The 16448-nt window shown below is 42.5% G+C and overlaps 1 protein-coding gene across 1 annotated transcript in view; it reads right to left on the bottom strand.

Moving 5' to 3' along the window:
* Positions 1 to 16448, bottom strand: part of DNAH5 (dynein axonemal heavy chain 5) — a 308983-nt gene that overhangs the window by 55114 nt on the left and 237421 nt on the right. Inside the window, exons 60-65 of the mRNA XM_077809166.1 lie at positions 15881 to 16060; positions 13940 to 14077; positions 11872 to 12007; positions 7709 to 8025; positions 4812 to 4967; positions 4169 to 4351 (exon numbers count right to left, since the gene is read on the bottom strand). Of these exons, the coding sequence (XP_077665292.1) occupies positions 4169 to 4351; positions 4812 to 4967; positions 7709 to 8025; positions 11872 to 12007; positions 13940 to 14077; positions 15881 to 16060 (1110 nt within the window). The remainder of the gene's footprint in view (positions 1 to 4168; positions 4352 to 4811; positions 4968 to 7708; positions 8026 to 11871; positions 12008 to 13939; positions 14078 to 15880; positions 16061 to 16448) is intronic.

Genomic DNA, 16448 nt, shown 5'->3' with positions numbered 1-16448 from the left:
TCCCTTACCCAAGACAATCATAGCCAAGGATCTGCTGGTCAGCTCCCATATACAATCAACACAAGGACCTCCAAATCCCTTCTTTGGCCAAGAATTGGCAGCAGGGAATGAGAACTCCAGACCTGACATCAAAATAAACTACTTTCTAAATAGACTATTTTTTAAAAAAATAGGGTACGACTGTAAAAGGTTCCAGTATCTGAACACTGAAGCCTGATCCTACAAGATGCTGAAGTACATAAATCTCCATGGCCGTAGAAGGAGCACTCACACTGTAGCCCCGGTCAGACTCTCTGAATCTGCAAATCCTGCTGAACACCTACCACTACATTATAACCAAATAATATGTCTGTGCCTGCAGACTGATGTAGCCGTCAGCACAACTGACCAACTGTTTCTGAAGGTCATTGGAGTTGTTAGTGTCATTTAAAAGGTAATAGAATTATAGAACTGGAAGGGACCTCAAGAGGTTATCTAGTCCAGTCCCCTGCACTCAAGGCAGGACTAAGTATTATCTAGACCATTTCTGACAGGTGTTTATCCAATGATGGAGATTCCACCACATCCCTAGGCAATTTATTCCAGTGCTTAACCACTCTGACAGTTGAAAGTTTTTCCTAATGTCCAACCTAAACCGCCCTTGCTGCAATTTAAGCCCATTGTTTCTTGTCCTAGCCTCAGAGGTTAAGAACAACAATTTTTCTCCCTCCTCCTTGTAACAACCTTTTATGTACTTGAAAATTGTTATCATGTCCCCTCTCAGTCTTCTCTTCTCCAGACTAAACAAACCCAATTTTTTTTCAATATTCCCTCATAGGTCATGTTTTCTAAACCTTTAATCATTTTTGTTGCTCTTCTCAGGACTTTCTCCAATTTGTCCCCATCTTTCCTGAAATGTGGCACCCAGAACTGGACACAATACTCCAGCTGAGGCCTAATCAGCACAGAGCAGAGCGGAAGAATTACTTCTTGTGTCTTGCTTACAATACTCCTGCTAATACATCCCAGAATTATGTTTAATTTTTTTGGCAACAGCATTACACTGTTGACTCATATTTAGCTTGTGATCCACTATGACCCCCAGATCCCTTTCCGCAGTACTCCTTCCTAGGCAGTCATTTCCCATTTTGTACGTGCGCAACTGATTGTTCCTTCCTAAGTGGAGTACTTTGCATTTGTCCTTATTGAATTTCATCCTATTTACTTCAGACCATTTCTCCAGTTTGTCCAGATCATTTTGAATTTTAATCCTATCCTCCAAAGCACTTGCAACCCCTCCCAGCTTGGTATCATCTGCAAACTTTATAAGTGTACTCTCTATGCCATTATCTAAAACATTGATGAAGATATTAAACAGAACCAGACCAGAACCAATCCCTGTGGGACCCCACTCGTTATGTCCTTCCAGCATGACTGTGAACCACTGATAACTACTCTCTGGGAACGATTTTCCAACCAGTTATGCACCCGCCTTATAGTAGCTCCATCTAGGTTCTATTTCCTTAGCTTGTTTATGAGAAGATCATGCAAGACAGTGTCAAAAGCCTTACTAAAGTCAAGATATACCACATCTACCACTATCCCCCTATCCACAAGTGTCAAGGTTCCTCCCCCACTCTGAACTCTAGGGTACAGATGTGGGGACCTGCATGAAAACCTCCTAAGCTTACTTTCACCAGCTTAGGTTAAAACTTCCCCAAGGTACAAATTAATTTTATCCTTTGCCCCTGGATCTCCACTGCCACCACCGAACTCAAACTGGGTTTACTGGGAAACGTAGTTTGGACACGTCTTTCCCCCCAAAGTCCTCCCAACCCTTGCACCCCACTTCCTGGGAAAGGTTTGGTAAAAATCCTCACCAATTTGCATAGGTGACCACAGACACAAACCCTTGGATCTGAGAACAATGAAAAAGCATTCAGTTTTCTTACAAGAAGACTTTTAATAGAAGTAAAGGAATCATCTCTGTAAAATCAGGATGGTAGATACCTTACAGGGTAATTAGATTCAAAACATAGAGAATCCCTCTAGGCAAAACCTTAAGCTACAAAAAAGACACACAGACAGAAATAGTCATTCTATTCAGCACAGTTCTTTTCTCAGCCATTTAAAGAAATCATAATCTAACACATACCTAGCTAGATTACTTACTAAAAGTTCTAAGACTCCATTCCTGGGCTATCCCCGGCAAAAGCAGCATACCGACAGACACAGACCCTTTGTTTCTCTCCCTCCTCCCAGCTTTTGAAAGTATCTTGTCTCCTCATTGGTCATTTTGGTCAGGTGCCAGCGAGGTTACCTTTAGCTTCTTAACCCTTTACAGGTGAGAGGATTTTTCCTCTGGCCAGGAGGGATTTTAAAGGGGTTTACCCTTCCCTTTATATTTATGACAACAAGGATGAAAGATCACCACGTTCTATGATTTATAAGATCTCTATTAGAGAACCAACATCTTTATGTTGAACAATACAAGAAGGGGACCTGATGATGGTAATAGAAAAATGGCCTTCCAGAAGGGAGCATACTCTTGCCAATACACCTCATCTGCATGAATGATCAACTGATTCATGTTGGCACAAGAAGTTTTATCTATGCTGATGATCTATGCCCAGATCAAAACTATGCTAACAACAATACTGTCTGCGCTCTCAGTCTGTTACACCAAGAACCAATTGCATACCAACCAAGCCAAAATGCAAATGAGGCCTGTTCCATCTTTGGTATCATGAGATCAATAGACAACTTCATCTGTAATGGGGTATCATTTGCCCACTGCTGGAATCCCTGTCTATCTTTGAGTAGTGCTAGACCGCATTCTCTCCTTCAAGGCACACATGGAGAAGACATAAGGCAAAGTTAACACCCAGAATGACATACTCCGGAAGCTTTCAAATTCAAAATGGGGAACCAACCCAGCAACATTAAGAGCCACCACACTTACACTTGTTTATTCGATGGTTGAATATGCATGTCCTGTGTGGAAAAGATCAGCTCACACAAAGAAGCTGAACCCTATATTAAATGACAGCTGCTGCTACATTACAGGATGTCTAAAACCAACAAATATGAACAGCCTTTATATTCTTGCTAAAATCAGTCCACCGGATAGCAGGAGAGCTTTCACAAGGAAAACAGAAAAACAGCCAGATAAGGGGCATTAGATGGGGAAGTCTCTGAGTTACCACAGATAATTCTTTCCAAGGTATCTGCCTGGTGGGTCTTGCCCACATGCTTGGGTCTAACTGATCACCATATTTGGGGTCAGGAAGGAATTTTCCTCTGGGTGAGATTGGCAGAGACTCTGGTGCGAGGGGTTCCTCTTCCTCTGCAGTTTGGGGCATGGATCACTTACAGGGTTTAAATTAGAGTAAATGGTCAATTCTCTTTAACTTAAAGTCTTTAAATCATAATTTGAGGGCTTCAGTAACTCAGCCAGTGGTTAGAGATCTATTTTTAAATTGCTTCCAAACAAAAGTTGACAGGACAAAAGTCCATATGTGGATGTGCGGCTATTCCAGTGACCCAGATACATGTGACTGCGGTGAAACAAACCATGGAACATCTGTTGGTCTACTGGCTCCTGGAGGAACCGTACACCATGGAAGATTTCACCAGGGCTACAGACCAGGACATATTATGAAAAACCTATGGTTGTGGTGGAAGGACAGAGGAAAACCTGTGGGAAGTGATGGCAGTCAGAACTTCAAACCAGCAAAGCAAAACATTGTCCTTTAATTACTGCTACTGATTTAAAGGGATTCTCTGACCTTAAAAGACCATATTTTGAATGGAAAACTTTATTTACCATATGTTGGAATCCAAAGTAGTATATTTTGCACTCACACAAAAACGATAGAAAATGTGCATGTTTGAGAAAGACAGACTAGAAGACCTCTATCAGTGGGTAAAGGGAAGACTAAGTAAAAAAGAGTCAAGAAAGCTTTTGCAGGATCATACCAACTTTGTTGTATGATTGTGCTTATTTTTAAGAGCTCTCTGAACATGGCTGTACCCAAGGTTGTTCATAGAGAACTGAAAAGCAGTAACCCTGTACTATGAGAGAACGGAATAATCAATTTAACTCAAGTGAAACTTGCCCTCAACACACGCACACACGTCTGTACATTCTAAACCGAATAGAAATACAGTGGAATTATTTTCCTTCTACCTGTTTCTCTGTGAGAATGACTCTCCCTAGGAGTTGATCTTCTAGACCTTTCATAGTCACAGTAAAGTCAATAATGGATGTGCGAGCACTAATTTCAGGGGTATATGCCGGATTTGGGAGCTTGGTGGTGATGTAAATTCTGAAGCCATTCATGACATCCACTTCTTTATCACCAACTTTTACCTTATTGCAAAACACAATGAGATATTATGAAACAGACAGATGAACTGAAAAGCACTGATTGTAAGGGTCACATTCTTACAACATAGTTCAGAATGTACAAGTTAAATTTTTCTGCTACTGCATTTTGGAAAGATCTAACTAAAAAGCCAATTCTATATTAAAAAATGGTGCAAAGAAAATATCCATGCAGTGCCTCAAGCTACTCGTTCAGAAACTTGTCTGATTCTGTAATTTCTGCACAATTATACATGCAATAATTAATTTACAAGACAGCACAATGGGGTTTTAAATAGGATTCTAATGCTTATAATCCTGTTTAAGACTAACAGAAGAAGAAAATGCAAGGTTTAAATATCTTGGTTATCCACAAATCCAAACATAAGGCTATCATAGCTGTAGAGAATTAGCATTATTTTAATATTTGAATGCACTCCCTTACAGTTATATTTTCTTCTTTTACCTTATAGGAAGAACCAGTTTTGATGAAGTTTTTCTCCAAAACATTATCCAATGCTGGATCAAGCTCTTCCCCAACATCTTCAACCAGTAGTGGCCTTCCAAGAGAAAGGCTGTCCTCTAAGTGGTTTCTGAAATACTTGTGATTCAGAGACGTAATCTAGAAATATGACATATAGCCAGTATATTATGCCACACCCTGTTATGAGAGCACTGGTAAAACAAAATGTTTTTGGTATGTTTACTATGGTTATAGGTTTCAAAGTGGTAGCCGTGTTAGTCTGTATCAGCAAAAAGAACGAGAAGTACTTGTGGCACCTTAGAGACAAACAAATTTATTTGAGCATAAGCTTTCATCGGCTAAAGCCCACTTCTTCATATGCATGCAGTGGAAAATACAGTAGGAATATATACAGATATATAGATATAGATATATATACACACAGAGAACATGAAAAAATGGAGGTTGCCATACCAACGCTAATGAGAGTAATCAATTAAGGTGGGCTCTTATCAGCAAGAGAAAAAAAACTTTTGTAGTGATAATCAGCATGGCCCATTTCAAAAGTTGACAAGAAGGTGTGAGTAACAATAGGGGGAAATTAGCATGGGGAAATTGTTTTTAGTTTGTGTAACAACTCATCCACTCCCACTCTTTGTTCAACCCTAATTTAATGGTGTCGTTGGCTCGTTGCCAATGCTGTCCACATATCTATTCAAGGGACACGATCATAGGACCTAATCACATCAGCCACACTATCAGAGGCTCGTTCACCTGCACATCTACCTATGTGATATATGCCACCATGTACCAGCAATGCCCCTCTGTCATGTACATTTCATAATGTACCAATTCATAAACTTGGTCCAAAAGTTCACAAACATGATTCATCATCTTGGTACTCCAGTTTTGAACTGGTTTAATTCCACTAGAGTAAAAGTGGGATACAGCGGTGGTGAACCCAAACCTAAATTTAACTTTTTCCTGTGTAAAATGTTTTTGCATAGTGCAAATCATGCATCAGCTTTGCTTTTTAAGCTTAAAACTCAGCTGCTTTTTTCACCCCAACAATACAAGACCAATAAGATGATAAATCATCACAGTCTAGTTTGTTTGCTCTTGCCTAATTCAAATCCACTAATACTTCATTAATATCATTAGTTATACAATTGTTACCAATATATAAGAGATGCAGAACTTTCAGGTACCAGTTACAGACAAGTACAAGGCTCATGCTTGGGAGGCGCTCCTTCTAAATATCCACAAACCTACATCATTAACCATAAACCCAACTATACACATAAAATGATGGAGTCTAAATTAACTGTTACCACTCAAGAAAGAGGTCTTGGAGTCACTGTGGATAGTCCTCTGAAAACATCCACTCAATGTACAGTGGCAATCAAAAAAGCAAATAGAATGCTGGAAATAATTAAGAAAGGGATAGATCGGGGTGGCCAACCTGAGCCTGAGAAGGAGACAGAATTTACCAATGCTCATTTCCAAAGAGCCACAGTAATACGTCAGCAGCCCCCCATCAGCACCCCACCCCCGTCCCCCCCGCTCCCAGTGCCTCCTGCCCACTGGCAGCCCCACCAATCAGTGCCTCCCCTTCACTCCCCGCACCTCCTGTTCAGCTGTGGCATGCAGGAGGCTCTTGGAGAGGAGGAGTGAGGGCACGGCCAGCTCACAGGAGGATGAATTCAAACTGGAACAGATGCAGAGAAGGGCTACTAGGATGATCCAAGGAATGGAAAGCCTACCTTACGAGAGGAGAGACTCAAAGACCTTGGCTTGTTTAGCCTAATCAAAAGAAGGCTGAGGGGAGACACGATTGCTCTCTATAAATATATCAAAGGGATAAATACCAGCGTGAGGGAGGAGTTATTTAAGTTAAGTGCCAATATTGACATAAGAACTAATGGATATAAACTGGCCATTAATGAATTTAGCCTTGAAATTAGATGAAGGTTTCTAACCATCAGAGGAGTGAAGTTCTGGAACAGCTTTCCAAGGGGAGCAGTGGGGACAAAAAACCTAATTGGCCTCAAGATTGAGCTTGATAAATTTATGGATGGGGATGGTCTGAAGAGACTCCCTACAATGGAATGTAGCCAATCTGCAACTGCTAGCAGAAAATATCTCCAAGGGCCAGTGATGGGACAATAGATGGACAGGGCTCTGAGTTACTAGAGAGAATTCGTTCCCATGTGTCTTGCTGGTGGGTCTTGCCCACATGCTCAGGGTCTGACTGCCATATTTGGGATTGGGAACAAATTTTCCCCTAAATCCGATTGGTAGAGACTCTGAGGGTTTTTCACCTTCCTCTGCAGCATAGAGCATGGGTCACTTGCTGGTTTAAATTAGTGTAAAGAGTGGATTCTCTAAGTCTTTAAATCATAATTTGAGGACTTCATTAACTCAGCCAGAAGTTAGGGGTCTATTACAGGAGTGGGTGGGCCGGCAAGGTTCTGTGGCTGCAATGTGCAGACAGTCAGACTAGATGATCATGATGGTCCCTTCTGGTCTATGAGTCTATAAGAAGACAAACTACGGCATACACATTTTCATTTTCCTAGGGTTTATGGCATCCAACATTTTCCTTGTGGAATTTATCAGGTCTTCCATCTGCACACTACCAGCCACATTCTTCATTGGACTATGCTTCGAGCAAGCCCACTGAAACCAACAGGTTTGCCTGGTTACAAGGCAACAAAGGAGAGAATTTGCTCTAGTGCTCAATGCTAAATCTACCTAGAGTGTACACTGACTGCATGCAACAGAGGTAGTAGATAAACATTATAATTGCTAGCTACAACCTGAACCCCCTGATTAGCCAAGCATTTTGGCAGCTAAGTAAGAGCTACTAGAGGTTATGAAAATATCTTCATTCAAGTTACCTGAAGTTCATTCTTGGTTTCCTTATTTTTAATCCAAATTTTTCCCTGAGTCTGTGGATCAATTAACAAAGGATAACGAGCTGCTTTCGTGGCAATAATTCCATTCTGTATGGATAGGTCATCATTTGGCAATCCTTGGAGGTTCCACTCACTGATGGTCGGAGCATCAATCAACATCTCTGTGAGGTTTAGGTTGTTGCCAAATGGGATTTTCCGGGTTTTCATTTCCTTTTGCCAATCATTTAACAACAGATTGCGGAACTCTTGGTTAAAAGGACCAGAATACGATAGAAAAGCTGTAGCCAGCAATACATCGCCTGGAAAAAAAAAAAAAAAAACACGAGATACTGAAACACTGTGGCAGCTCTATTAGAGTAATACATGTGCTTCCAGGAAACAAACAAGAGAGACAGGCAAAGCTTCCAATGGGAGCTACAGTAGAATTTATAGTGTAAGAGTAGATTTATTTGCTTGACTATGCTGTGTGCAAAATATCACTGAAAATGTTGGGTTTTTTTCTTAATTTTGACCTCATGATTTTATTGAGACTTTGGGACCATTTAAAAAATTTAGTCCTTCCAAGATGATCTGAAAGTTCCCAGTGTATCATACCAGCAAGGATCTGTTGTCTGACTATACTGAAAGAAGGACATTTGACATGGGTTTTAATTAGGACGCAACTTTATTATTAGATGTCTGGGACTAACCGGCAGATAAAAGTGTACAGTGCAGGTAACCCCATGTTTATTCCATAATTACCTGGGGGGCTTTTACCAGTTCCCCCTCTTTTTCCATCCAAGTGCCTCCAGCAAATTTATTCCTGGGATCTTACCATACCACGGGGGCTTCCATGAGCTCCCCCCTATTTTTCCATCCAGGTCTCTCCAGCAAATCCATTCCCGGGATCTTACCATCCACTCCCCTCATAGGAGGGTTAAAGTGGGCTACAGGAATGGGGGGTTGGCTCCCTGCCATACCAATCATAGGAGTCCCTAACGGCTCCCCGTTCATTCCTTTAATGAATACCTCTTTTTAAGTCCTTTTCCAAGCCATTTATCTGGTCACTGTATACCTTCCCTATGGAGTACTGGCACTGGACAGCTGCCACAGGGAGGCGCCAGCAATTAGTTTAGCTGCCTCCAAGACTGCTCTGTGTAAAACAGAGCTTTCGGTGCAGGGCTGCCCCTTTTAAACCCTGCATTCCTAGGGGGTGAGTCAGCCACCACACTGTCTCCTTTCGCAACAGTTCTCCTCTCCCCCCAGCCATAAAGCACTGTTCCCTTCATTCAGCCAGCCAGCCAAATACTCCCCACACTTAAAGGTGCAGGGAGGTCACCCTCTTGTCTTGCTTTGCTTAATCATTAATCTTTAGCCTCAGGGTGGGGGAAGGTCTGGTGCTGATGGTCTCCATCAGCTTTGGGGTTTTTTCCCTGTCCCTGCTCTGCAGTGAAACACTGAAAAGCAGGAGTGCGGGAGAAATAGCCATTCCAGGCAGGAGACAGGAACAGCACAGTGCCTATTGTTGGCAGGAGGATGGAAGAGCAGAGTTTTTCCCCCAGTCACCTCCTTACTCGGTGCTGAGAGCCCAACCTAGTCTGAGAAAACAGGGAGTGTGTGCAGAAAATACCATATCCCCGGGTACATCTAAACTGCACACTCACTCACTGCAACATGTAGAGTGCACATATTGCACACACACCCTACCACAGGTATAAATAATAGCACAGATGATGAGGCACTGCTTAGGTAAACAAAGACAGGCCAGAACTTATGGCATAATATATTACATGGGCTCTCTGCATGCCCAAGTAGTGTCTCTCCCATCTAACCGCTATTTTTAGCAGTGTTCATCTCACTGCCTCCCTGCTGCCAGAGCCTTACACTGATGAATACAGCTACACGCCACAGTGTGGATGCAGCTGGCTTTACACTTTGGCATGTAGCTACCCATATCCCATATGCCAGAGCTGTAACAGTGTAAACACAGAATCATAGAATATTAGGGTTGGAAGAGACCTCAGGAGGTCATCTAGTCCAATCCCCTTCTCAAAGCAGGACCAACACAAACTAAATTATCCCAGCCAAGGCTTTGTCAAGTCAGGCCTTAAAAACCTCTAAGAATGGAGATTCCACCACTTCCCTAGGTAACCCATTCCAGTGCTTCACCCCCCTCCTAGTGAAATAATCTTTCCTAATATCCAACCTCCACCACTGCAACTTGAGACCATTGCTTCTTGTTTTGTCATTTGCCACCACTGAGAACAGCCGAACTCCATCCTCTTTGGAACCCCCCCTTCAGGTAATTGAAGGCTGCTATCAAATCCCCCCTCACTCTTCTCTTCTGCAGACTAAATAATCCCAGTTCCCTCAGCCTCTCCTCATAAGTCATGTGACCCAAACCCCTAATCATTTTCGTTGCCCTCCGCTAGACTCTCTCCAATTTGTCCACATCCCTTCTGTAGTGGGGGGATCAAAACTGGATGCAATACTCCAGGTGTGGCCTCACCAGTGCCGAATAGAGGGGAATAAACACTTCCCTCGATCTGCTGGCAATTCTCCTACTAATACAGCTCAATATGCCGTTGGCCTTCTTGGCAACAAGGGCACACTGCTGACTCATATCCAGCTTTTTGTCCACTGTAATCCCGAGGTCCTTTTCTGCAGAACTGCTGCTTAGCCAGTAGCTCCAGTGTCTCCTTCAGTAATGGGAGTGAAAGCAGGGAATACCCTTATGTTTTGATATATTCTAGGCACCCATGATTTGATGCAACAAAAGTAACGTGTTCAGCTGTATCCATGATTTTTCTAATTCCACAGCAGTTGTCTACATGGCATGCTAATGTAATCATTAAGATCTGTGCTCTCTATTGGACAGAATCTGAACTGTTCAACCCACATTTTTATACAGCTAGTAGATAAATTAATTTTTTTTCCAGCTCAAGAGGCAGGGGCTTGGGTTTTTGGAGCATAAGAACTTGAGCTCATTCCCATTAATTTCCCAGTGGCCCTGGCGCACATCATGGCCACTGTTACATTCTGCGTGGCCATGGACACTACATGTTATCAGAAGAAAAATTTAAAACCTGTGAAACTGGTATTTTTAAAGGTGGTTTGTAACGTAGATTCAGAGCTTTGACAGACACTGAAGACCAAAATCCAGTCCAAATGCCTGACAAGAACAACAAAATAGTTAACTGTTAAGTAGTTGAAGTTATTTCCACTCAGCAGTGCAAACTATAGAAATCACGGAAATAAAAAAAGTGAGTTCAACCTTCGCACAGTACAGTACCAGTCCCCAAGTACTACTCCCCCACCATCAGGACACTCCACTAACCAACACAAATATCCTCCAACACTATCCTGTTAGTTTGCAAACAAGACTAGAAGGCTAACAATTCTTTTTAAATCAAAAGTTTAGATTCGGACAAATTATGACAACAGTATTAGTGGATGATTTTTTTTTAAATGATTATCACTGTATAGAGAGAAACTGATGAGCAATAGCGTAAACATATAGAAGCAACATGGTCAACTTTCAAAGTAGTTTATTCCTTATAATTTTTACAGTGTAGAAAAATCTATTTTTATCTCAAAAACCATGAATTTATTAGCAGGATCTGAAAAAGGTTACTTACTGTAAATACACTTACAACTGAAAGTATTCACTGGAAAATTGTCCAAAAAGTTATTCTATCCTTGAAGAATAAGTGCTCTAAGTGTGGGGAGGATACACTGTATTATTCATACAGAACAATTAATCTCTATTTCAGGCACAAATCTTAACATCTTTAGCTATACAAACTATGCTGCTTCTGTAATAGTAACCACTAACATGTCACCCTGGCTGCAGCCCACAGATTATACTCTCTAACATTACTATACAAGCATGAAAGTATCATGAGTTATCACTAGTTTTATATGCTATACAAACTACTTTGTACCTTACTATGTGCATCTTACTTTTATGTAGTGTTTCACACCCAAAGATGACAAAAAGTGCTTTACAAAGAGAATTAGTCTTTATCATCATTTTAGAGCTAAAGAATCACCCAAAGAAGCCACTTGAAGGGCAGGAATAGAACCCAGGTGACCTTAGTTTCACTCCAGTTCATAGTCACAGGACGAGTTCACAGTAAGTCTGTATAATGAAAAATTATTCCTACCCACAAGCCTCTTGGTTTGTGCTGCAAACTCTTTACTCTGTTCAGTCCATCTCTCTTTTTCACCTGCTAGACCACTTATAAGACTGGAGGCTGTTTGCATCTTATGTCTGCAGCGTTCTGCATCTTCAAGCAAGGTCTATAGACCACACAAAAAAACACTGATTGGAAGTGGAAGGAAAAACCTGATCTTAATTAAACCCTTAATGGCATAATGACTCACAAATAGTACTTTAATATTTACTGCATTACCATATACCAAGTGTCACAGTTAAGGCTGCGTTTCTGTCATGGAGGTCACAGAAGTCATGGATTCCTTGACTTTCCATGACCTGTGTGACTTCTGCAGCGGCCGGTACTGGCTCGGGCAGCCCCCTGGGCCAGCAGCAGCAGTTTGGGTGTGTGGGAGAGGGCTCAGGGCTGGGGCAAGGGGTTTGGATGTGGGGTAGCGTTTACCTGAGGGGGGGTCCCCTGGCTCCCACCAGCATGTCCCTGCAGCTCGTGGGCAGAGGGTCTAGGGGGCTCCACACATTGCCTTTGCCTGCAGGCCCTGCCCCCAAAGCTCCCATTGGCTGTGGTTCCCGGCCAATGGGAGCTGCGGAGCTGGCACTTGTGGCGGGAGCAGCGCACAGAGTCCCCCCCCCGACAGCCCCTCCCCCTAGGAGCTGCAGGGACACGCGGAGCCAGGTAGTGAACCTGCAAGCCGCACCAACCTTCCCCCACCCCCTCACACCAGTGGGGGTTCTGGTCCGCGGGCCACCACTACCTCTCCCCCAGCACCAGTGGGGGGGCTGGGCCACCTCACCCAGCACCCGCGGCACTCCCAGACCGCCCCCCCAGAGCGCCCGTGGCCTCCTGGCCCAAGTTTTAATTAGGGGTATATAGTAAAAGTCATGGACAGGTCACAGGCCATTAATTTTTGTGACCTGTCCATGACTTTACTAAAAACACCCGTGACTAAAACACGGCCTTAGTCATAGTGCATAGCATATAGCACGTAAAACTGAAATGCTCCATCACTATGCATTAACCCTGCTAAGGCTCAGACCCCCACACACACATCCCACAGGGGGCCACAGAGAACACACACTCACCGCAGTGGCTCCTGGTCCCTTCCCCTAGTGGGCAACTCTATGGCACAGGCGCTGTGTGCAGGATCATGCACTCTGGGTCCCTCCTGTGGCTGCCCCAACTGAGTCAAAGCTAGCTAGTTGAGCTTTCTCTGCAGCTGTGAGGGCGGCCAAATCTGCAGTGCAGAGCAGCTGGAGCAATACAGACCACAGAGCCATCATGGGAACCCCAGGGCTGATACAGATGGGAGGAGTCCAGGGCTGAGGAGGACTTGAAAAGATGGTTCCTAGAAGGGGAAGATCCCGTACCACTGTACAGTGCGGGGAGCTTCCATCTGTGCCCCTGGGGATAGGGATACCTCCTATATGTCATTGTGCGTGGCATGGGGGGGACCAAAAGGGACCCAGCTACTGCCCCTGAGACACTGTCACAAAATGCATCTCTGAATGAACATTTCAGGCAGATCTGACAACCCCAGGGAGACTCACATATGTACTTCCCCCTCCCCCGTATCATGTGCTTGACCCTAAGGATCCAAGCCAGCACCCTCTGGCCCCCTCATTAGGAAAATTCTGGTTGTTCCCCTTCATGGGAGCCTTTAAATTTTGTTTCAATTTTTTTACTATACACATGTATGTCAGTGCTGGTGAAAGGTGGGTGACATGTGCCAGCCCGGGAGCTTAAAGTCCACAATTTCAAATGTCTGCGCACAGAAATATTCACATATTCATGTAGCAAATGCAGTGTTCAATGCATGAAGCTTTGTGCTACATACACAGTGGGTTTTAATGAGGCAGAAAAGTAGGCCAGGCAAGTATATGAGAAAGCAACAACAACAACGACAAAAAGATCTCCTGAAAAAATTCTAATTTTGTTCCCTAAATTCTCCATTCCAAAGGACAATAGTGAGTTTGAGGAGATGCACTGTATTTTGTGGTTCCATAAATAGTATCAATGACTAAAACAGTCAAACTGTATCGTAATGTAAAGAATACTGCACCTGTTTTTCCCTCATGGCTTTTTCATACTCTGCCTGTACAAAATCTAATTCAGCTTGCTTGTCATCCAACTCTGCTTGGGCTTTCTGCAGATCTAGCATGGCAGTGGCAAGGCGATTCTCCTGGACTGCCAAATTAGCCTACAAAATATACATATGCAAAGCAAATTCATACGCAAAATGTTTCAAAGCATTTGGTATAAAGCACATCTCAATTAAAGCTTCACAGCATTATATTTAAAATCTAAACTGATCTGTATAATTGAGCTATTACTCAGAATCCTTTCAATTCAATTGTCTGACAGACTGAATTCTGCTACAATTCTCAGCTGCAATTCTGTGGTAAATCACTTCGTAGGAGTGGATAAAGAATTTCATTCAGATGACCCTCCACATTTTCTCAGACTACATGTGTACAGAGAACACATTACTGAATTCAAATATAAACATCACAGACCAATTGCTATTCCATGCTCAGATCATGTCCTTCTAATTCCTTCTTATTGAGTATCAATCTGTTCTTTGAAAGGTCTCAAAGTATAAAGGAGATAATCAACCATTTCTTCTAAAAGACAGTACTAACAAGCCAGTACTAAAGGTCATGTAGTGCCCTAATTTATTATATAAGTCCCATGCTTATATTAAGAATTTTGTGAATGTAAATAAAGGGTCGTAGGCAGGCCAGGTCCTTGGCCTTATGCTTTGCCCTGCTCAGTCAGCAGAAAGCAACTGGAAAACGGCCATGTACAGAGTAGCTGGGGATTCCTTTGACATAGAGAGTTATGAAGCTAGCAGAGACAGCTCCACACCATTTACTCCTGGGTCCCCTCAATATAGGAGCAGCATTGAGATAAGACAGCAGTGCCTTGCACTCCTGCAACAGCCAACTGGAATCATGGTTCCTAGGGGGCCATTCCTGCTGGTGTTGGTAAAATTAGCTCTCAAGCTGCTCCAACTTATACTGGTGTCCAAACCAGCCCTAAGGAAATGTCCCCAACATTCGTATTTTATTTTACTAAATTCCAGATTTTACAATTCTGGAGGCATTTGGTTAATTATGATTTACTCAGTTTTGCATGAAGTTTGTATTTGCACCTACAAGTCTCATTGTTAGATAAATAAATACTTCAACTGTGAACAAATCCAGGTTTGTTTATGAAAAGGTGGATGTTACTTTCAAAAATTTCTCTCTCAGTACATCTATCTGAGAACAGAAATGGCACAGGCAAATACCCAGAAAACACTTCAACTCTGTGGAAATGGCAGTTTGAAGTTTCATATTTATTGTGTAAGTGATTTTCAGATCTAATATGCTTAGTTTATAAACAAAAAAGGAATACATATTTAGAACTGCCTGCCCTGTAAACTGCTCCTTGGATCTGTAAGTAACTGGGTTCTTTCCCTCTGCTTCCTTCCATCACCTGTCATAAAGGTTCTGCAGGCCTAGTTATTCCCTCAGTGCTACCCGTATAGCTCCTACATTAGTTGTTCTATGGATACACAAGAAATGGATGCAACAGAATCCAGTTCCCTATGCCATACCTGTTTCAGTTCTGCAGCTCTTACAGGCGTCAAATGTGGTCAGCACAATTTTTTTCCACCCAAGTGAACAGACATGGCTAAATATACACAGGGAGCAGATTCTGTGAGTAAGATAGGGCTGTTCTACTTCATTAAAAAAAATAGAGAAAAAGAGCCCATTAGCCCCGGTTCAGCAAATCATTCAAGCACATGCTTAAAAGCTTTACTAAACCAGGATCGACTTACGTATATGCTTATTGTTTAAAAACCCACAAGTAACTGGGTGAGCCCTTTTGTGGAATTTTTGCTTTTGTGGTGGTGAGTCCCCTTAGACACATGCTGGAGTTAGTAGTTTGCCCACTGGGCCAAATCCCACAGTGTTATTTAGGCATACCTCCCACTGGCTTACCAATACAGACTTACCTTTAAGGGTAACACTTCTTTGTTGATAGAAAAAAATGCAGCCATAGCCTTGGTCCATGAGCAGAGGCCAGACACATTCCCACACACTCGCTTTGCCATTTCAATGTTATAGTCTACCATTTCAAAGTAAGGATTCAAAAGCTCCACAACTTCTTCATTGATTGTGTCTTTTGGGAATTGCTGGAGACATCATGGAGAGAACAATTTAGCCACACTGTATTACCACACATCAGTCAGCTTATCCAAAGGTGTTTTAAAAAAACACACCGACAATTTATTTGGCACATCCTAATTTGTGAATGGCCTGTGATTTAAGCAAATAGATAACATAACTACCCACAATGCCTTAGCAAATTATCTGACAATGAGCCCAATCCCACAATCCTTACTTAGACAAAACTCAGATGGGAAATCAACAGACATTTCCTCTGAGTGAAAACTGTACGATTATGCCCAGTATTTGTTTCTCTGCAACACAATGGGCCGAAACCCCATAACTTTTAAAGTGAAATAAATAACATACACTTCTTACAACATTTGTTCTGCTACAGTCATTAGACAACCCATT

The sequence above is a fragment of the Eretmochelys imbricata genome, chromosome 2 (genome assembly GCF_965152235.1).
Source record: "Eretmochelys imbricata isolate rEreImb1 chromosome 2, rEreImb1.hap1, whole genome shotgun sequence".
Lineage (NCBI taxonomy): Eukaryota > Metazoa > Chordata > Testudines > Cheloniidae > Eretmochelys > Eretmochelys imbricata.
This window is presented reverse-complemented; position numbering and strand designations above follow the sequence as displayed.